The sequence below is a fragment of the Cariama cristata genome, unplaced genomic scaffold, assembly GCF_000690535.1.
Source record: "Cariama cristata isolate BGI_N322 unplaced genomic scaffold, ASM69053v1 scaffold18693, whole genome shotgun sequence".
Taxonomy (NCBI): domain Eukaryota; kingdom Metazoa; phylum Chordata; class Aves; order Cariamiformes; family Cariamidae; genus Cariama; species Cariama cristata.
In genome coordinates, this window is record NW_009606870.1 from 1 (window position 1) to 22394 (window position 22394).

Below are 22394 nucleotides of genomic sequence, written 5' to 3' on the forward strand. Positions count from 1 at the left end.
CGCGGGAGCCCCCCCTGTCCCCTTTCCTCGCCCCAAGACGCGTGTGGAGCCTGCCAGGCCCAGAGCCGCCTCTGCTTCGCCTTGCGAGCTGACATGGTTTCAGCGTACTTGATCCTGCTAGACTTCAACGATACTTGAAGCCGAATACGTGGCTCTTTGGCCTTTGCTAACTGAATGCTATGCAAAAGAAAAGGAGAAAAAAAAAAAAGAAACCTTGACACTGGTTGCAGTCGGAATGGCTGTTTCCTGCCCCGGGTGAGCCTACATGTGGTTTCTTGCACGTGAGATGAACTAATTCTTTACCTGGTGGAAGACACACTACATATGGCGACATGAAACTTTGGTAACGCTTGGTCATTACTAAGCAATTGGAACTTTTACTCGTTTTTTTGCATAAAGTCACCTAAGGAGCCTTGTTGCTGTCTTCAAAAGCACTGGAGGAATCTGTGCTTGTCTTAATTCTTTGCCTCAAGTGACTTTATCACGCAGTGAGTGCAACCAACGCACCCACCTATAAAATACCTTCTCTGTCAAAGCTCCTTCTCAACCTGGAAGATCAGGGATCACAGACTTCTTCAAAAACTTCTCGTCCTGGGAAAGGCTGCCCATAGTTACTTTATGGGGCAGCAGCCTGGAAAAGTTCTTGGGGACCAAAGGAGGCCAAGTCTGCCTGCCCTGCACTTTATTAAAGGAGCAGGGAAGAAGGAGTCATCAAGGCATGGGGGCCCACACTGTAACGTCTTCGTCGAACATGGTAAGAGGTTTCTGTTGGTATTTCTTTTGGTTTAATTTTGATTTGCCAAGCTAGATGCAGTATGGATTTATTCAAGGGCATGGTGCAGATACAGAGATACTGTACTTTATGAAAGTCTTTTGTTTTCCCTCCCTTGCTTCTTAATGCAAATTTCCTGTGATTTGTTTATTAAGAAAATACTTGGGTCAGATTGCTTGAAACCTGGGGAGAGGTTATTGTACAGCTAAATGTGAAATACAAGAAAGTAACTTTTAACATTGTACAAGTTTCTCATTTCTACCTTAGGTGTGTTCTGGTTTACCGTCTGGGAAAGAGTTTCGTCCTTTAAGAGTTGTCTGCTTTGTAGGTATAGACCAACCACAGCTGATGGTGATGCTATGGTCAGCAGCAAGCGTTCTTTAATTATCTTTACCAAAGGGACTCTGCTACTTGGAGGAAAAAAAAAAAAAAAGACTTCTTTTGTGAAGTTCGTGGATACTGTTGTGAAAACTGGTTGGAATAAAACAGTTTCTTGTTAATTTGCTTAGTGCATTTACAGCGCTTTTGGTTAGCGGTTTCTCATAGCCGGTTAAACCTTCAACTTGTGCCATGGTGGATTTAAATGCTAGAGGCTAAAAGTGGCCAAATTAGGGTTACGGCAACCCTGTCACTTGCTGGCCTTCTGCAAATTAAGAGAGGACTGAGAATCTCAGGAAAGAAGCCAGATGAAAAACTCAGTAGGACTCAGGTAGGTTTAGTGATTGTTTCAAATGTTGCTTTTTTTTCTTTAAAACAAACAAACAAACAAAACCTGAAAGAAATTGTAAACTGAAGGCATCTTTACAAAAGTGAGGTGCAGAAATGCATTGTTTCATTGAAACTTTTTGGAGTAATCCTTGGTTTTTCACAGTGCCTCTTTAAATTCTAATTTTCTTTGAGAAGACATGCTACTGGCTGCTATCTTTGGCTGGAGAATGGGATTTTAACAAAGCTTCTTCAACAGTTTTGTCCTCTCGAAGTTTATCTGTGAACAAAACAGAACAGAACTGCATCTGTAGTCTTCATATAACTAAAAATTGAAATAGCTGCTGTGTCTGAGAACGCAATCTAGTTAGTAGAGAAGTTTTGATTCAGTCTTGTTTTGGCTGAGCTTTGCTTTCAAACTTTCTCTCATTCTGTGTTTCTAGAAGGGCCCAAGAAAACCTGTGCAGTGTTCAGCAAAGATGCAGACAGAGATCCTGTGTATGTACTGCTGTGTTGAAACACTGGTTTGAGTTGCATTAATGTTATTTCTTTTAATTTCCCATGCAACGTTTGTGCGCTGAGGAAATGGAAGGTAATTAAGGGAAGGTTAGAGAATGTAAGGGCTAACTTGGCCCTCTGATGATAAACTCGCTGATGGATTTTTTCCAAGCCATGCTTTCAGTCCTGTGATATACCCACTCCTTCCCCCCCGTTTGGTTGCTGCTTTTACTACTTTGGGCAGAGTTCACGGTCAGATGAGATACAGCGAGAGTGCTAACTGCAATCAGTACAATATTCTGACTACCTTTGGTGTTTTAATGTAGCAGAAGAGCTAGAAATGCTCTTTTTGATCATCTAACAGGAACAGGCAGATGGTAGCTTCTTGCCAGTATGACCTGAGGTCAGAAGATCCTAGCACATTTGCAAAGAAAAATAGCATCTATAATGTCCATACACCATATGTCCACAAGAGACTTCACTGTCTTGATTTAGAAAAGAATAAACTTGAAAGGGGACATCAAGGCCAGGACATCTGTTAAGAGAACTGCAAAAGATCAGCCTCGCTTATCCACATGAGGAAAAGTTTCTTTGTTTGAGTGTATGAAATGGTTCTTCGAAGTATAGACGGTGGAAGGCTGTACCACTGTTTGTTGTTCAGCGCTGAGTTTGGGCTGCTCCTATCCTGAAAAATGCTGTCTTGAAATATCTGGAAAAATACAGGGGGAACAAAGTTCATTTTAGAAAGTTCTTCATTTACCTCGATTTTTTTAATTGATAGTTTGTTTTTGAAATATATAGTCTGACATATTTTATGATGAATGGACAGAGTAGTATTTAATGTTTTCAGTCCTATTCAGATCTGGTGCCGTGGGCTGTAGTTCATAAAAATAGATTGGTCTTTTTTTGGGGCTTAATTTTTTGCGTGTTTGTCTTTCAGTACTTTCATTACACAGTTTCTTCTAAATGCCAAACACTGTATCTGGTTTCTCTGTCCCACTGTGGGACCTAATTTGTCCTAGGAAAATCATGTTTCTTGCTTTTCATAACTAAGAAATGCTTGAGGAGAAATTCCAGGGTGGGCTGCTTAAAGGGAACCCCTATAGATAGTCAAACTCTTAAAGGTACTTGTTTGAAGTTCTTGTATCTTGAACCCCATGATAACCCCGCCCAAAAAAAAAGGGGGGGAGTTGGTAGTAGCATGGCTGTCCTGTTGTGGTTGCATTTTTGTAAAGCTGTTTCATGACCCTGTTTCAGTGGGACCACTACCTGCTAAGTTCTACTGAGGCTCGTTCAGCAGACACTTAGCAATGACTTTCAGAGCACTGAAGATCTTAATTGCTTCCATGGTATTGAATCTTAGCTGAAAGGGTTAGTGAATATTATCAGTTACTAACAGTGTAAGGCAAAATAACTTTCAGTGAAGTAATTCCATTCCTCAGTCGTCGCACTCTCCGTAGCACTCAAAGCAATGCATCGAGAGGCTTCTGAATAGGAAGGAGGCAACTGGCCAGAAATCAGCTCTGCTGGTGGTCAAATGTTCTGTGAGAATAATGCAGAAAGGCTCTAAATTTTGCCATGGGTTGACAATTCAGGAGTGGATTAAGGGGGGCAAAAGAAAAATCTATGGGCAAGTTTTGGGCTTCTTTCTTTATATTGCTGCTTTCTCTACTAAGGGTGTTTTACAAGCTGGAGTTTATGCTGGTGTGGTTACCCTGAGCAGCAGAGCAGCCCTTGATGGCATTTTACAGATTGCATCTTGATGCAGATTACTCCATCTCTTAGATTGCTTACAAGCTTGAAATTGAGAGAAAGTATAAAGGCCATGTTTACCTCTTCCCCTGTACTTTTCTTGGCTGGGAAATAAGCTTTTTGGGAATATCCAACTGAGAGAAAAGCCGTGGTCAGTAGACAGTTAATGGGAAAGACTTTGTCAATGCTTTTCGAAGTTTGCACGCTAGTGTATCTTGTGCCTTTCCAGAACATTAATGTTAGTAAAACTCAAACTTCTGAAAAGAAAGGCATGTTTCCACAGGGCTCAACTGTGATCCTGGAGTTCGCAGTAGATAACTGGAGTGATCGGCAAACGCCACACCTTCTCTAACTGTCTTGGGTAGGTGCTGCTGTGCTGAATGATGAGCAGATTCCCTGAAGCATCTTGGTAGAACAGTATCTCTAAGCAAAAGTAGCATCTGAAGGCTTAAAAAATGAATTCTAATCATTAGACCTGTGATGCTGAGGTGAAGAAGAGACGCTGGGATAACTCTTTAGCGAGGTGGTAGATTTGGTCCACTGCTTTGAATTCCATTTACTGCGCAATTGACTGTTGTGGTGGTGCTTGGTCAACAGCAGAGTGGTGTTCCGAGAGGTGAAATCCTGAGCGGTGTCTCCACTCGCGCAAGCCCGAAGAGTTGGGTTTTATCTGTACTCTTTGCTGTGTAAATGGTGACAGTGACTGGGAATGGGGACCATCTTTCCATGGGCACATTGATGGGAACTTGAGTGTGATTTTTTTTTTTTTGATTTAACAATGCAAAATTATGGTAAATAATATCTTAAAATATAGATCTTTCAAATGATGCTACAGTTTGATGTAACTGTTTACTATCATTGGTGCCAGTTTTGCTGTGGCAGTCGGAAATAATTGATTTGGGAGGAAGAAGAAACCTTCTGAAGAGGTTTTGAGTATAAGACTTTCTTATATGCTGCTTCTCGTTACGTGTAATGGATCACTGATAGATAGCAACCTTGTCTTACAGCTTTTTCAGTGTTTTGTCTTTGAGACGTTCTGCAAAGTAACACAAATATGGCTGACTGTAAAGATGGTAGAAAGAGAAGGAACTTTCATTTTGAATCTGTGTTACAACTACCAGGGAGTGATAGTTGCTCAGCTTTGAGCTTTACTTTAAGTATTTTTAGGATATAGTTGATAAAGCACTCACACAAGAATCTTCTTTTCTTAGTCTCTCGTCGTGATAAAATGTGGTCTGTCTGATAGTTTGTATTCCAGCAGATAAGTGATAGGCAAGCTTAAATGAGCTGTTTACCTTACTGTAAAGAGAGACAAACTCCAGGAACTGGATCCATTTTTCTTATACCGTTAGTGCTGAATATAGCTGAAGTCAGCCTGCTACAGTCTCTTTCGTATTGGATCTGAACTTTTTTTTCTTACAAGGGTGCTGAAAGTTTTAGTGCTTTAATTAGGAAGTAATTGTACAAAACGGATCCATAGCATAAGCTTGCCACAGCTGCCAGTTGGAGACATGCCTTATGAAATTCACTATTAGGAAAAAAAACAATTAAAAGTATCTTTTCCTATGTTATTGATTAAAAATTGATTTTTAAGAGTCTTCAGGTTTAATAATCTATCTTGTTTTATGCTGTTAAATTTCATGTTTCAACTGTTTGGTTTGTGAAAATGAGTAAATTACTTTGTGATTGGTTCCTTCCTCAGGACTTAGTGATTGACCAGCATGTATGACAGTATGCTACAATATATACTGTTATAATTGTGGGGCTTATAATTATATTGTGGTGTTTATTATTTTTATGGAATGATGATTGTTTTCATACTGTGTAGGAAAATGCATAATTCCAAGATGTTTTATTTAATTTTTTGTTGTGAGTAAAATGTTATTAATAACTGTATGGCTTCGGAATATACTTTTATCAGCTGGGTGGTCCAGAGCAGGTTGTGATCATGCAATAATATATAATTTTGTACTCATTATCCTTTGTCCTACAGGTGAGCTCAATATATCTGCTTTATATGCTATATACATTTATTAGATAGTCAATTGCCCATACATGGAAATAATTTACATGAGATTCCTTCCATTGTTTCTTCAAACCCATGTAGTTACAAACCCTGCATTTATCTCTTTCCATTGTTCCTCAGGGCATTTTTATACATTTTATACTCCCTCTCTGCTTCACCAACTGCAACACCTGAGACTTGAAAGAAAGTGCTTTACTCCTGATGCCACTTTAGACCATTTGCCTGAAATTGTATCGTTAGCGTCGGCCTAATAGGAGTCCATTATTTAGAGCCTGCCTTCAGTCTCTCAGGTCTGCGTTCTAAACCGACAAAACTTTCTTCATTGTGAGGTTGGAGATTTGGCAGCTCTCAAACTTTAATTTCCATCTCTATTAGGAGAGACTTATCCCCAGCTTTTGAGATCATTGCTTATGCGTCCAACTTCGATGTGCTTCAGTGTAAGTCCGGTTAATGCTGACATCTGCTGCACACCAAATGCAGATTTGTTTACTGCCTCTGACTCTATCCCTTTTCATCATACAAAGCTCTTGCTATATTTTTTCCTACTTCAATTATCAAATACTAGTATGTTTCGCTAAGAAGCTCCTCCACAAAACTTGATCTAGGGTTGGAATGTGTTAGGAAAGAGACCTAAGACTTGCTAAACTGCTTTTCCACACACTGAGGTGGAAGATGATGATGATGATGATGGGGAAAGGCAAATCCTTTTCCTGGGCAAAAGCAGTTCTGTTTTGTGCACTGACTAATCTTTGATAACTTGCCATATTTAAGCAGTTGATCTCCTTCATGACTAATAGGTGGTGGTTGCTCCTATGCCAGACTTTCATTAACAGATTGTGCTGGTTCTGCATTCTTATTTACAAATTTTAATAGGAAGGCTATGTGAGAAGCTCAGGACAGGGAGGCAAGAGAAAGCTGCAGGGTATTAGAATAGAAATCATTGCTTGTAAGCGATCATCTCATTCAGCACACTTCAACATTTACCAACAAACTTGCAGTATTTTAAATTGAAGAATTTAAATCTTAAGCTTGAAAGTGTGGAGTTGACACAGTCCCATTGCTGAGAGTTGGGAATCCTGAGTTTCGTCCCTGGTGCTCTCTGCGACCGGCTCTGTGGCCCGTGGCAAATCACAAGGGCACAGAGAGGTGAAAATGGCCTTGGAAAGTCTTGTCCTGTTGATTGTCTTTTAGGGTGGGGGATGCTGTTGTATTGTGTCTTGGAACAATAGGGTTGTGCTTCCAGCTGTGCTTACAGGAACTCTGATAAAGCAGACAAGAAATAAGTGGGTGAGCATTGTCAATCCTAGGCCATCGTGCTGTGTTTTCTCATGTGGATGCGACTGTAACCAGTGTCTTGGCAAGGTGTCAGGTAAGGGATGCTGTTAACTGATACCAGGTAGTCTGAATCCATGACGGCAGTAGTTAGTCCAGCTCTTAACATCCAACTCATACTAGTGGTGTGTTTGGTAAAGGTTCGTAGCGCACTGCCTTAAGACTCAGTCCCCGTTTGGAGTATTTTAGCATCTCTCTAGATTTCCCAGAACGTTACTGCAGCTCCATCAGTGTACTCAATCCACACTGTAAGGTTTAAAACGTGTATTGCTGTGTGGGAGTGGACGTTCGGTATGTTATAGGTGTCATCTCTTTCAGTTATATAAAATGCTCTGATCGATTCTCATTCATACAGACCGAAGGAAGCATTTAAAATACTACTGTCCTTCTGGAGTTATTGTTGCAGATGGACTTCACTTCTTTTTTTTTGGCAGGGAGAGTGAGCAGCCTTCTATCTGCAGTATCTGTTGATAGCGTATAAAGAGTGCTAGTGTCTTCACCCAGCAGTCTTTTGTCATTTCAGATGTACTGTGCCATTCTTGTGAGAAGTAGTAAGTCTCCTTATAAAAAGGTCCGTTGTGAATCGCAGAAGTCCATTACTGTAGGAACATGCAGGGCAGTTTCAGCAGAAGCAAGAGGGACTCTTGTTGTTTTGCTTTTGTTGACTGTCTTATCAGTCAGCTCTCATCCTGCTCTATGCAGATTGAAGATCAATCTAAACAACCTGTAGAGGTTATTAATCTGCATATCACAGCATCCATTTTATTGGTTTAAAGAGGAGTCTTGGACAAAAAGGGTAATGAACATCTATACAATTTTAGTAAGTAAGGCCACCTAAGGCAATGTCTTTCCTTAGTTCTTAACTAAATTAATTCTTAGTTAGAACTTTCCTTAGTTTTTATCTTTGTTCTTTCTTTAAACTTGCATGTTTAATGCCAGTTCTGCACTTAGATATTAAGCATAACTTTTTGTAAAATGGCTGGACGTTGCAGCACCCTGATGGCAAAATTTGATACGAATCTGCTAAAATGGTGTGCTACACTCTGAGAGGAGTCCTTTTCCACACCTATCATTGTAATCATGGGGCAAGCATGTCCTGAATACCAGCTTGCTTTAGTTTTTGCCTAAAGTACTTTCTGAAGTTAGTGCTGAAATTAGATTTAGGCTTTTCGGTTCTTTCCCAGCATTTCTTGCTTGCTGTTACAGGGTTAGGTTGTGAAAGTGATCGCTCCTAATTTACACGGACGCAAGCAAGATCATCATTCTTTCATGAGTGAGGAGACTGCCTGATTTATGTTTTGTCATCTCCGTGCACTGTTTTTACCTATTGAATAGAATTTCACAACAGATTATTAATCATTAAGACTTTGGTTTCATTGTGTGTATTAAAGAATCAGTATTGCTAGACATTGCCTGCCTTGAGAAGCTTCTTATCCATTAGTGCCGCTTTTCTAAGGCATTTTGGTGCATTCATCTTTTAGACTGACTTCAGTTCCTACCTTATTCCTACCGTACCAAGTCAATAATTCTCGTATGCCTTTCCAGGGCCTGAGTTGTATCCAGTCTGCCTCTCTGTAGACTCTTCCTTTGAAGTGCTGTCTGATCAGTAGCAAATCTTCTTTGGTCCGCTCTCTCCTTAAAACTCATAAAATAGTAAAACGCCGAACCTTGTTTTGCTGTGGTTTGTGCTCTGTATTTGCATCAAAGAGGGAACGGTGACCTCAGAAGCTGGTAGTAATGTGTGATGAAGACTGTATTGAACTACGTATTCCGCTGCCTGTTAAATGCCTGGGTTTTGGGATGGCAAAGCATGCTGAAGTACAGGATTCCCCCTTTTGCTGACCTGCTGTTTGTCCCTGTCCGATGTCCATCGCCGCTGGAAGTACAGAGTTACCTGGACATATTCCCTGTGTTTCCTGTCCCGCTGACCCCATGTAGGAGGAAATTTCACTTACTCTACACATCCAGAATCTACCAAGACACACACACACATCAACTCTATCAGGTTTTTGCAGTGACCCCAATGAGCTGATCAGCTGCCAATCCACACCTGGTGTAACTGGTGGGTTTTTCACAGCCTTTTTCTTTTTTTTTTCCTTTTTTGGTGTGTGTTCCCAGAATAAACAATGTTTTTCCAGAGGCTGAATGTGTGAATGCTAGTGGGAAAAGGACATGGAAACTTTAAATAGGAAATTATTTGGGCTTTGAGGAAATGTTCGCTATTTCATTTGTGCCCAAGTTGCCCAATTTCAAAGGGTGCTTGTTAGGTGCTGTCTCATATAATGCCATCGGTGAAGGGGCTGTTCCCGAGTTCTCCGTTTCTGGCGTGACCACAGTGGGTTATCAACAGGGCTGCTATGCAGTAAACTCCACTGGTTTTGCTTGGATTTTTGTGATACCTTTATAAAAAACCTTGAGAGAATGAAACTGTTATTTGATGCTGTGGCCACCAGGTGTCTTCTTTGAATGTTTTTAGTAACTTGCTCTGGTTAAAACAAACCCCCTGCAGTAAGAAGTGTCTTGGAAATGAGGAAAAGCTAATGGCAAGAACCCGGGTCGGAAGTGACAACTGTGAATTTCAGGAATATTGGCTGTCAAGTCTTTTTAGTTACTTTTAGAACCTATAATCTTTCTGAGCTTGCTTGCTGATGAAAAACAGGTTGGTAGGTGATGTTTGCTTTTGCTGTTAATGGGAAAATCTTGCTCCCTCACCTCCTCAAGCTCCATTTCAGCCCATTCTTCGTTTTTTTTTTTTTAAAACAACAGAAATAGTTTTCAGTGCTGTATTCCTTTTCACTTATTGCTGTCTTCTGCATTTGATCTCATTCCCCTACCTCTGTTGTTATGCCACACTGACTTTTTAAAATTATATACGTATTTTTTATTTTTTTTATGTCAAATTGTGTGGTCCTGTCAGTATAGAAATTGATTTACAGAAGCCTCTTGTAGCATTGTGTAGCAATTCTAAACACCTGAGCTTTTCTTGGCAAGGATGCTCAAGGAATAACTGAAAACAAATTCAACCTGTCACAGTTATTTACACAGTTGATGTTGTCTGAATGTCAAAATTGCTATCACAGAGCTAATTGTGGAGTTAAACTTTTATTGCAGCCTTTCGTACTTAAAGGGGGCTTATAAGAAAGATGGGGACAAACAAGGGGTAATGGTTTTAAACTAAAAGAGGGTAGGTTTAGACTAGATATAATGAAGAAATTTTTTACGATGAGAGTGGTGAAACACTGGCACAGGTTGCCCAGAGAGGTGGTAGATGCCCCATCCCTGGAAACATTCAAGGTCACGTTGGACGGGGCCCTGAGCAGCCTGATGTAGCTGAAGATGTCCCTGCTCACTGCAGCGGAGTTGGACCAGGTGACCTTTAAAGGTCCCTTCCAACCCAAACCCCTCTGTGATTCTACAACGACGCTGACAAAAGCGAAGCTGTAATCTAGTAATACTCTATTTTATGCAAATCTCTTTTGGGTGGGAGAATTTTATAATAGTGAAGAAGATTCAGTGCATCTAGCAAAACATTTAAGCTATAAATATGTATACTTGAATGGGTTTTTATTTTTATTATTTTTATTAACTCTAAGTTCTCTTCATATCTTCTGTAAATCTGAACGCACATAATGTTAGTTTAAAAGGTACATTCTAGTTTAGCCACAATTACTGGAACAGCTATTAGAGCTATTGTTGTCTGTCTCCTAACGTTTGCAAATAACTTAGGAAAGCTCAAATGAAAAATTCTGAATTAATGCCAAGCCGTTATTTCTTCTTAAGTATATTTAACTTGATGGATAAGAAGATGAATTTAAAATTCTCTGCAATCAAACCTTTACTTCTTTTAAGACTATTGATGGATTGCACTAAATGTGTTTGCTATATACATTTTTTCCAAATGTGCAGCTATTTAATACAAAATAGATGTCCTTTACCGGAAATTAACTGGAAGGAAGACAAAGCTATTCCCATCATTTGATACTGTTGATGTTCATATAGAAGCTGCAATTTCTTTGGGTTTTGTGGATTGTCTGTTATGTCTAAATAGTGCCTCCCACACAGAGGTTTGGATGTCAGGGTGCTATCATGTTTCAGGTATTAAGTAGTAATTATTGTTACAAGGTGATCACATAAGACAGTGTAAGTGTTGTTCAACCTTTCTCATTCCATGTCATTAAGAAAAAAAAAAATCTGTTGGGGAAACTTCAGTCTAATTAGACCTCACTGCAAGAACCTTGCTCTTGCTGGAGAGCGGGTGCGCAGCGAGGCTTTGTATGGCGACAGGTACACTACCAGATGTGTCCTGTGTTTTGTGTTCCTCGTGGAGTACAACTGGCAGATGGATTCTAGGAGTTCGTTCTGCAACTGCTGCAGCGCTGGGTCTGCAGAGGGCCAAATCCGAAAGGCTCTTACTGGTCAGCAGAATGCACAGAGCCGATAACACCTCTTAAATAAGTAGGTAGCATTTTGAGCCAAGCAAAAGGATGAATTAGAATAATAACGGTTGGATTTTTGGAGGCAAATACTAGCTTTAAATGCTAATATAATTATCTTGGTTACTGCAGTTTTGCCCCTGCAGAGCAAAGGTACTGCATGACATTTCACTGAAGACCTACCGCAATGTTGATAAGCAGGCCTCTCCTGAGAGTAATTGCAAACTTCACTGAGCAGTAGCGTGGCTTTGTAATTGTGGTTAAAAACACAGGATTTAAAGAACATTAAATGAAAATTGTGATCAATGCTGCATTTATTATCAGGTAAGGATTCAAAGAACCATGAAATGTTAACATGAAATATTTGCATTCCACTCATTGGAATACATAGCACAAATCTAGTGAGGTGTTTTTGTTCTAGTTGGATAACTTAAGTTGCTTTTCCCCAGAAAAGTGAATGTTACAGTGTATTGGCCACGTTGACATCACTTAGTCCTGCATAACTACAGAGGCATTAAAAACATCAGGGTGAAGGAGGCAGACACCAACAGGGCAGATACTTTCCAGCTCAGACGTCTCTGTCATCTGCAGTGTTTCCAAATTAGGAAGTGGTGGGCTTCAGCTGGACTTCAGAACCTGATGATCTGGAGCCCCTGGTATGAGACACATTTCATGGCCACCAGATAGTCTTGAATCAGCGGGTCTTGGGGGTGCCTCATCACCCTGGTCTCGGTGAGTCACGGCAGCGATGGCGGAAGGCTCTCTGCCGGTTGATAAAGGGTGGATGTTGTGGCTGAAATGGGGAGATTGTGGATAAGCCGCATCTGAAATAACTATACCGTGTGGTATCTGAAGTGCTTGCTTGGCTGAAATATTTTGGCCGTTCTACCTTTAAATTAGTTTAAATAGCTGCGTGGATGTCACAGTTTTTAAATTCCAGAATTAGAAGGACGACAGCTCTTCTGTGGTTATGAGGCTTTCATCTGCTGAAGTTGTATTTCAGAAAGTTGATGTGCTGCTTGTGAAGTGCTCCCCTAAGGCAAATCAAGCCCTTTGGGGAGGGAGACTGAGGACTGGAGCGAATCAGGCAGGCATTTTATGTTTCAATTATTAATATAGTACATTTTATGATTCTCAAATTGGAATTGCTAGCAGCTGAATTTTAAAAATGTACTACTTCTAAAATTTTTAGAAGTAAAACTAACCCCATGCAAATAAAGGTGCTCTTTTCTACCTCGGAGACCTCTTTACTACAGTCTTACACAATCACACTTGGATTTGAGTTCTCTTTATCCTTGCTTCGGTGTGTACTGTGGTCGTATCCGTAGCCAGCCACCGTGGAGGTACCCATTTGTGCAGCGTGCGTAAGGGATGAGTCCATGAGAGCTTTGAAGCATCTTTTGGAGAGTGAAGTCTTACTTAAGGGGAGGTGCACTGGAAAGGTAATTGTAGGATGCATTCCTGACTTGTAAAGAAATTCTGATTTATTTAAAATGGATACAAATATGCAGTACAATTAAAAATTATTATCACAGTGATGCAGCTGCCTGTGTTACTCTCCTTGCACCGTGCAGCACCTCCAGCTCCTCTTGAGTACAAATCACCTGTCCTGACTCTTGATTTTGGAAGCTAACACATCAACCTGAGCATCCTGGGTTTGCGGCTGCGGTGAGAGAATTGCTTTTAGCCTGGAATCGTACCTGGAACCTTTTATGAAAGGTTTGACTTGAGGAGCTGGCCTCGCCAGGGGTTGGCCTGGGGGTGTTTTATAAGACTCACAAGTAAAAACAGATAACACGGATGGGGGGAGGACGATGGAAATGTGCACGGCTTCTCCGGGGCTCTTCTGCCGCTTCCTGCTGCGGGGGCGGTTATGAGCCAGCCTGGATGACAGAGCTCCTGTTATTTTGAAACGTAGTGTACCACAGATAGACCACGACAAGGACCTTCGTTCCTACTTTCCTTCATGCCACCTACGCTTTTCCTCCCACATCTGGCTCTTGCACACAGTAGCAATGAAAACTCTTGCTACCAAAACCAAACCAAATAAAACAAAAAAAAGCAGCTTTTTCTTTATGCCTGACATCAGCTAGTGTTAGGTTTGAAAGGATAATTGAGATCTTTCTTCAATCATTTCTCCTCAGTGCAGGGATTGTCCTTGGATAAGCCAAATGTGTATTTTCAGGCCGGGTGGTTGAGGTTTGTGTAGGTAGTGATTCCGGGGATGCACCAGTGCCGAGGCAAAGGAAATGCTGTGTTCTTTATTGTCAAGGAACAGCAGTGCTCATCACAGGGAGTTAGCAAACCTCTTGGTTTGTTCATAAGTCAAAACCAGATCCTTTGTCTTTATGTTCTTTATCATCATAAAGCTGCAACTTCTTGCTCGATAAACCCATATAAATAGGTAATAAGACTTATTCATAGGAGTGGAAGAAAGTTAAGAAAAGGGTGAAAGTGCTTGAAGGTACTCAGGGATGGGATAATTTGTGTTTGCTGGCTTAATTAGAAGTGCTGCCTTTTGTATGGGTAGTAGTGCTGATAGACAGAATGGTGTGCACATTCATTTTGCTTTGATTTTTCGTGGGGGTGGGGGAACATTAAACTCCTGTTGTATAATGCTCTCTAGTAGATGCCTATCCGATAGCCACCTGTCCTTTGCAAATTTGTGTAGTATACCCCCTGACATTTCACACTCATCTTGTAGCTGCTCACCTTTTGTCTTCTACTGGGCTAAAACTGATTTTTTTTTTATTGTTTTGGTTTTTTGTCTCTACCAAATTGTTGGCAACTGGCCATCTTCCGATTGGATGCTCTTGCAGGTTGGCTGATTGCTTTGTATTCCGTTGGACTATGAAAATCCTCCTGTTGAGCTGAAGGAACCGAAATCCTTGTTTAGACAAGAAAAGCGTAATTTCTTACTGCCTGCTAGAAAAGCTGTTGGTCTGCACTTGCAAGTGACCTGCCAAGGATTTAAAAAAGAAAAATTGGATTTTATCCTCTTTTTTTCTGGTTTTAAGATGGTCAAAGCTGGCATGGAAAATGGTGGTTTTCTGAGAGAGGCTTTGTCTGCCCTAAGCAGCAAAAAAAGAGCAAACCTAATCTTGTTTTTCTTCTTGGGTCAACTTTTAAGCTCTTGGATATATTAGCTTGCTATTGAAAATAATATTTCTTTCTTTCTGCCCCTTTATGTAAGGGGAAATAAATGCCTTGCCCACTCAATTTGCTATTTTGACATCTTCCTGTGGTTCTGCGTAGTTGTTCCTTCCTGCTGCGTTTTGGAAAGGTGGTGCTTAGAGACTGGCAGTGCCCGTTTTGGGGCAGCTGTACTTGAAAGGCCGGTGGCACTGGGGTGAGTTGACGTGCAGGCATCCCTGCTCTCCTCTCCCACCGCAGCCTGTAACTCTTGAGCTATTGCTCTAATCACAAGTGTTGCCGTCTCAGATTGCTGCTTCTGTAATTAAAGATACAAGTTCATGTAACTTGTGAATAGTCTGATTTTAGTGAATACTTTGGCAGTCTCTAATGTGCAAAATATTACCTTCGACTGCTTAGTGGAAACAAAAAATCCGACCTGTTCTTGGGAAACTTGCTTATCAGCTGTCTTGATGAGATTGATCAAAGTTCTTACCCAAACTCATCTGTATGACTGGGTCATACTGTCTAAGTGAAGCCAGAAGAATTATGTGGACAGAAGACTGTTGTGCTATAATAAAAAGCTTTGTTTTGAAAACCTGTATTTTTCTCCTGGATTGCGATTACATGGGATGGGTCTTTGATTTCCACTTCATTCTCGCCAGTTGTTGAGGTCTGACCTGGAGCTTGCTTGGGAGGCTGACGGTGTGATTGCAGCACTTTGGTGCAGGACCGACACTCACGACTTCTGGTTCAGACACCTTCTTTCTTGTTCAGCTCACTGATTTTTATTTATTTTAACAAACAGTAGCAGAAATTGAAGAAACAACGCACAGGTCCACCTCCCAGCAATTTCCTTTCTTGTAGCAGCCCTGACCAAAACATTGATGGGAAAGAAGAAACATAATTGTAGCAAAATGTTATGTATCTCCTTCGTACCGTAAACCCTGTACTTTAGGAAAGATTGTATTGCTGCACTCAATAGTCCAGAAACATTGTCCTTCCATTTTTGACACGTTGTCCCGTCCCTGCAAATATTTTCATAAGATGCCGTCTGAATTAATGCCATTTATATTTTTTCTTATGTGAATGGTTGTCTTCCTAGTGTTGTAAAATAATCATTCCAGCTGAGATTGAGTTCATCATTCAGCATCTATGTTCAAAGGAAACATCCTAAGGATTACAAAAAGCTAAAAGCCAGGAGGAGGCCATCTTGCTTTTGCGATCCTTCAGGCTTTGAGATTTTGGTTCATAGCACTTGGTGGTTTTTTTTTTTCCTACTTCATGTCTAGGGACATTTTATCATCCTTCTCTTTCCTGTTCCAAGCAATTACCATTTATTTTATCTTCAAGCAGCAGCCTGTGGCAATAAATTTTAGGAAATTCCTTCCCGCCCTTTATTAAGCCCTACATAATAGCTTCCGCTACTCACTCATACATTCATTAAGAAGAATTAAATGAGTGCTGGCGGCCATTAGCAGAGCATGTAATAACCTCTCTGAGGGAAGGTGCAGCAGATTGGAATAAATGAACAGGAGCAAAAACAAATGAAATAACTTCATAGAATGTGCTCAACTAATTTGTTCTTAAAAAAACAACTTATTTACATGAATGTAAGACTTTAAAAGGTGCCAGTTTGAGGCCCCTGGCAGAAGAGTCCCCAGTTGAGAAGATCCACAGGCAGTGACAAGTGAGCGCTTGGCTGTGGTGCCCGATGGAAAGGTTGTGGGCTTTTTAGGGAGACAAAGGGCATTTTCATGTGTCCTGCCTCCTTCCCCAGCTGCTGATGGTGTCAGCAAGGCTGATGGCTGTGCTTACAGATTGCAGTGAGGACATCTGTCTTGTAGGAACTGGGCCATAACTAATAGCTCATCTCATCTGGTGTTGGCCACACCACAGTTTTGGGATGCTAGCGATGGCTGATCCCTGCCAGGCTGGGTTACGTGAAAAACTGAGACCTGTTACCAGTAGGCAAATTACCCCCTTCTCCGTCGATTCTTAACTTCTGTTTTAAAGAACATTCACTTTCAGCTGACATTTGACATATGAGGGATTAGTCTAAATACCCCTAAATGGCTGTTCTGAAATAAAGATTATTTATAGAATCATAGAATCATTATGGTTGGAAGAGACCTCAAAGATCATCAAGGCCAACCATATACCCAATGCCACCATGCCCGCTAAACCCACTAAACCATGTCTCGAAGCACCACATCTAAACGTTTTTTGAACACCTCCAGGGATGGTATTTGGCCGGTATCATTGCAAGCAACTTGCTTCGGAGATCCCAACTTGTAAAGCACCGGGACTACTGATAGACCTGGTGTTGCATGTTACAGCATGCGGAGTGGCTGAAGAGTTTTGCCACTAGCTCTAGTCCCTTCCACTATTTGTCGGTATTTTAATGTCCATGTGTATGGTCTGATCTGTGCAGACCAAGGAAAGTCGCTGGGACGTGTGTGGATTAAAGTGTTCTTTTAATAGTTTGCAAGGGTGCTTGACTGGATGTGCGTTTCCTCTTCTCTTGGTGGAAAATAAACAGAGCTTTAAGATGACAACAGCTAGCGTTTCACCCGTCTGCTCCTGTGTGTAAATTGTGATAACTGGGCTTAAAGCAAACGCTGTACACGTGTTACACTTACTATGACACTGGAAGTCCATCTCAGCCTTGCTCAGTAGCCTTTAGTCCTCCAGGATCTAACACTACCACATTGTTTTAGCACACTTCAAAGCTTCAGGCTGACTTTTACTTGAAAAAACAGAAAAATTACGGTAAATAAAAAGGTGAAGACTTTACAGTAGTAGTTTTTATGGTTAGCGTTTCATAATGGAAATGCTGACAACCTTAATTTCATTTCACTGTTACTTGTTTTAGAGGTAAAAATGTCATGATTCAAATGTAATTCAGGTATGGTGGATGACATATTTGTTGAGATTTTGTGGGTTTTTTTTCTGTATTCATTTCTGATCTCGTTTGAGGAGCTCAATGAGTTGAGAACAATGACACAGTAATTGCTGTTATTGAACCGAGGATGCAGTTTAAGACTTTTACCTGGATCGCTACATTTGATTGACATTTTAATTTGTTTTTTTGGCAGATGCAAGATAATGAGAATCAGTTTGCAGTTGGAAATACATGCACTGGAGAATTCCTATTTTTTTTTAATTATTTTTTTTTCCTCTACTTCCTAGTACATATGCAAGTTTCCTGTTTTAAGTTATTCATTATATTTTAAGCCTCAGCAGTATATGAATGGAGCAAATCTGCACAAACTATTTCAATATGCAATATGCTGCTAATATGCTCAGAATATCTTACTCTAGTCTCTGTGCCAGATAATAGCTCGGATAATAGCTTTCAGACACATTGTAAATAACACTGGAGAGAGATAGTACGGACATTTGTTTTTAATGTACAAATGTGTATATGAACCTGGTTATTTGCATTGCTTTTTAAATGGCCTAATCGTCTTTCATCTAAGGGAAGAAGTAACTGGGAGAGGGGAAGATTTTGTTTGAGCAGATTGGTTTTGGATCTATCTCGTGCTGTGGTACATTGACAACAAAGTGTTACTTACAGCAGAAATGAGCCTGCAGCTTTGCAGAAGAGCAGGATGAAATAGTGATGATGAGCTAATGTATTCTTATGGGGTCACTCCCCTGCTAGTAAATAGCAGTGTTGGTAATTCCTGTTATTTTCTTGCAAGTTTGCAGCATTTCACAGTTGAGCCCTGGCTTCTGAATGCAGGCAGTAAAAGCATTAAACACAACCAACAAGCAGCCCTACCTCCGTCTCCAGTTTTAACTTCTCCCCGCGCTGCTTTCCTTGTGGTGTGAGTTGGTGGTGCTGGAGCAAACATCTCTCCATTTTTAATTATGCTGGAAGCTGTTGTCCCAGATTTGAGAAACTTAGTTAAAGGGACAATGTAAATTGTAAATGGTTGCCCTCATGCTAATAAAAGCTAAAAATTGTAATAATATCTTCATCGTTTTGAAACAATTCCCCAGTCCTTTCCTTCTCTCAAGTAACATAAGCCATTCAGCGCTCTGACATTTGATCGGGAGTTCAGGCAGCCGCAGAGGCGAGCGGCAGCTTGCTAATGGATTTCTGATTGTTCTCCTGGTCCATTCTCCTCCTGATGAATGGTGCAGAGTCGGCTCTTGCAGTCTGGGGAACTGATAAAAACACTTTGCCATCGTGTCATTACGTTTCTCTGGGAGAGAAGAGGAGCAGATTTCCTCTGCTGTCCCAATGGCTTTGCTATCCTGCTCAATTAGAGAAAGAGAGATGGAGGAACAGCCTCCCTGTTTGAAGCTGAAATTAGTTTTACAGCTTATATTAGGTCTTTCCTGAGCAGCTGGTGGAATCCCTGCTTGCTCTGGGGAGGCTTGAGCAGGCTTTCCTACCACTGTTTCGCTTTGTGAATGCCTTAAAGCACTGATGTTACGTAGCTGACTGATGTAGGGCTTTTTGTGGGGAGGTGTGTGTTTGGGGAGAGAGAGGGGGTGTGTGTTTCTCTGCCTCCTGGACAAAACACCTTTTTATGCTAGATCTCTATATTTCAGGCAAATGTAGCCACGTCTGCCTGGGGTCAATGCGCAGGGTCCCCCTGCGGAACTGCCTTCAATAGGGCTATTATGCAAGGAGCTCTTAAATGTGCTGCGACTGTTGGTTTAATAACTCAGGCTATATGGGCTTGGGATGCCTGTTTCAGGACTTGTGGGTGTTAGTGGGGAAATTCAGGATCTTTTTTTTAATTTCAGTTGTTACGGGATAACAAGCATCTTGAAAATAAAATAACAATGTAGGAAAAAATCCTTAATCTTAGGATTAATTCATTAAAATGTCTTTATTAATTTAAAACCAGCATTTGCAGACCCTTTACCATCCCTAAAAACTTGAACCTGCTCATTCCGTTCCCTTGAAGAATTGATTCCCTTCCCACTACTCCCAGTGAGCTGTTAAAGTGAATTTTGGGCTTTGTAATGAAGATCTCTTGAGTTATTTCTGATTTGTCAACATGACTAATGGAAGGGATTACGCATTACGTCTCCTTTCAGTGCTACGCTCTTGCACGTGGAGGCATTTTGGGGGCTCTGTGGGTGTAAATCAGCAGTGTGCCAGCTTGCAGTCCTTCGATGGCTGGAGTAATGGCACAGCTTGGCCCAGCGAGATCCCTTTCAGGCTGTGCACCCACATTTTCTGTGAAAGTCCAGGCTAATTTAGGCATGGGTTTTGAGCTTGTTGAAGATAGCTGGTGATAAACTGTTTTGTAACAGACCTACATGATAAATGTTAATAATGCCTTGCAATGCGTTTTATTCCTGTGCATCTGAACAAATGCCTGCTGAGTGATTTAGCTTGTATTTCAGCAGATATTCTTCTTCTCCCCCTCCCAGTTTTAGAAAAAATAACTAATGAATTGTTGGCTTAGCCGTGTGTTGTGGCTTGAAAGTTCAGGCTGTGCATTTCTTTCCATCACAATCTCATTATATTCCACAGCTACCTCTGTTGGCTTAGTTCAGATAAACAGTATTAACTTGCATTAAACCCCAAACGCTGTTTGCGTAGGCTGTGCTGCCTTTCCCTTGCACAGAGAAGTTGTACCGAGGTTAAGTCCTCTCCAAGCAGATTGTTACCTCTAGGGAGAGCTGCTGTACAGTACAGGAGCACCCCATGCGTGGTGGGCTTTCAGAAACAATATTTATTGGACTCATCTTCTTGTGAGGAGAGCATTGTTTGCTCAGCACATGCTGTCTTTTGGTAGGATTTTGAAATGATACTCCCATAGTTATAAGCAGCTTTTAAGCGAGATCTTCGTGCTCCTCTAGAAAGGAGATGGCCAGTTTATCTTCCCCTCTTGCTGTTGCTTGTTTTGACTGGTATTCTCACTGTTCCCGTTTTTCCTATTTTCATGATCTTTCTGCCTCTTTTTTTAATCTCTAGTCACTTCAGAAAGTGCAAGCTGGCATGATTTCCTGCAGACCTGGTACGGCTCATGGATCAGTTTCAAAGTCATCGAACACGGACCTACTGAGTACTTGTCACAGGAGGGCTGATGGTCAGGACGTGATATCTGATGGTGTCACGTTGCCCAGTCCTGTCCCTGCTGATATATGCAGCTGGAGCTCTCTTCTCTGCTCTTTTGTTTGACTCTTCGATAAAAGCAAGTTGATTATTTTAACTTGTAACAGTTATACCCCTGTCCTGTAGACAGGCTAATACCAGATATCTGTATGGGCTTCTATTATCTTTTCATTCATAGTGCAGAAAATGTGAAGAAATGTGCTTCTTTCTCCTGTGGATCCATAATGCTTTGGTTTAGTAACTGGTTTGAAGCCTTGTTTGCTGTTTGAACTACAGCTATTTAGGTTTGGGGTTTTTTTTTTTTTTTTGAAAGGATGCCAGCAAAACAGCATATTCAAATGTTTCCAAACTTTCCCGATTATGTAGAAAATAATCACTGTGCCAGAACCACCAGGAATCTTTCTTATCATACATGGGTTTTTTTCTTTGATTACAGTCTTGCTGAAAGGCAGTGTTGAGGCAAACATTCCTCTTTGTGTTCCCTGGGATGGGTTGTCAGTTTGTTAGACTTCCAGCAGTCCTGTTTATTCACGTGTGCCTTTGGAAGAGTTGGGACGCAGCGGGTCGTTTTCTGCCTTTGTTCACTGCTGAGCAATTAGAAAATAATTTATGGCTTTGTTTCTGCTTTTGAATCCTTTAAGAAAATGATGGCATATTCTTAACCCACGAGCTACGGCACTGAGACCTCTGCATCAGAGAGAAGCTGTTCCTCATCTGCGTTAGCACAGTACTGGGGCACTCTGCTGCTGATTGGGCCCTTTGGCTGTTACTTAAAATTAAATGAATAATGAATTTTCCCATTCAACCAGAACTGGGTAAGTGGTAGAAGTGATGTATGTGCTAGATCCCTGCCTGGGAGCAGCAATGTGACTGAAAAATCGAATGCAGTTCAGGCCTGCTGGCTGATGTGCATGAGTACTTGTGAGTACGTGACATTGTTAGTACTTTAGGGTGTGTCTGGCCCCCACTAGCAGGTAGTTGCTGCGTATAGCAAGTAATTGAGGTTTTATCCTAACCCAGTAAAACATTTGTGTTGTGGGTATGGAATTCGTGCCTAGGTTTATTGATTATCTAATAGCGTGGTCTTCGGCTGTTTAACCTGTTGAAGGTTAATTAAAAAAAGGAATGGCCAACATAGCGACCTTACTGTTAATCCGAGTATGACTGAGCAGAAGTAAGAAGTGCTTTGTGCGCTGAAATTCATTTATAAGCCTTTTCTAGATTGCTTTCCCTCCACCCACTCTCTGTGCCTGGCATTTTTTTCCCAGCTTGACATAAATATTTGGCTAAGGCTAAAGGGATGAACAGAATTACATACTATCAGCAGAATTAGAGGGGGGAAAAAAAAGTTGTTCTGCCAATCACATCATGCACTGGGTAGAGCAAAGACTTGACTTAATGCATCTTATTGTATTTGGCATATGCTAAGCAGGATGAAGATACAGTGGGTGCAGGTCATCGCCCACTGCGTGTTTCCCAGGCTTTGGGAGAGCCCTCCATCCAGGAGTTTCAGCAAGCTGCAGGCAGGAACGAGCGGCATATGTCGGTACCCGCTCTGCAATGTGACCTCTGCTGCATTCCCCGGGCTCATTCCTGGCATAACTTGGCCTCTCCATCCCCACCCCCTGTCCTGGCTGGTTCATGGTCAGGCTGGAG

At 41.2% G+C, this 22394-nt stretch overlaps 1 protein-coding gene across 3 annotated transcripts in view; it reads left to right on the plus strand.

Moving 5' to 3' along the window:
* The first annotated feature begins 550 nt into the window (after positions 1–550).
* The window catches only part of ABL1 (ABL proto-oncogene 1, non-receptor tyrosine kinase), an 81320-nt gene continuing 59476 nt past the window's right edge, over positions 551–22394 (plus strand). For 2 of the 3 annotated variants that reach the window (XM_009696527.1, XM_009696530.1), the window contains exon 1: positions 551–754. In XM_009696527.1, the coding sequence (XP_009694829.1) occupies positions 619–754 (136 nt within the window). In that variant the 5' untranslated portion in view covers positions 551–618. The remainder of the gene's footprint in view (positions 755–22394) is intronic. The other variant, XM_009696531.1, reaches the window with a different exon arrangement.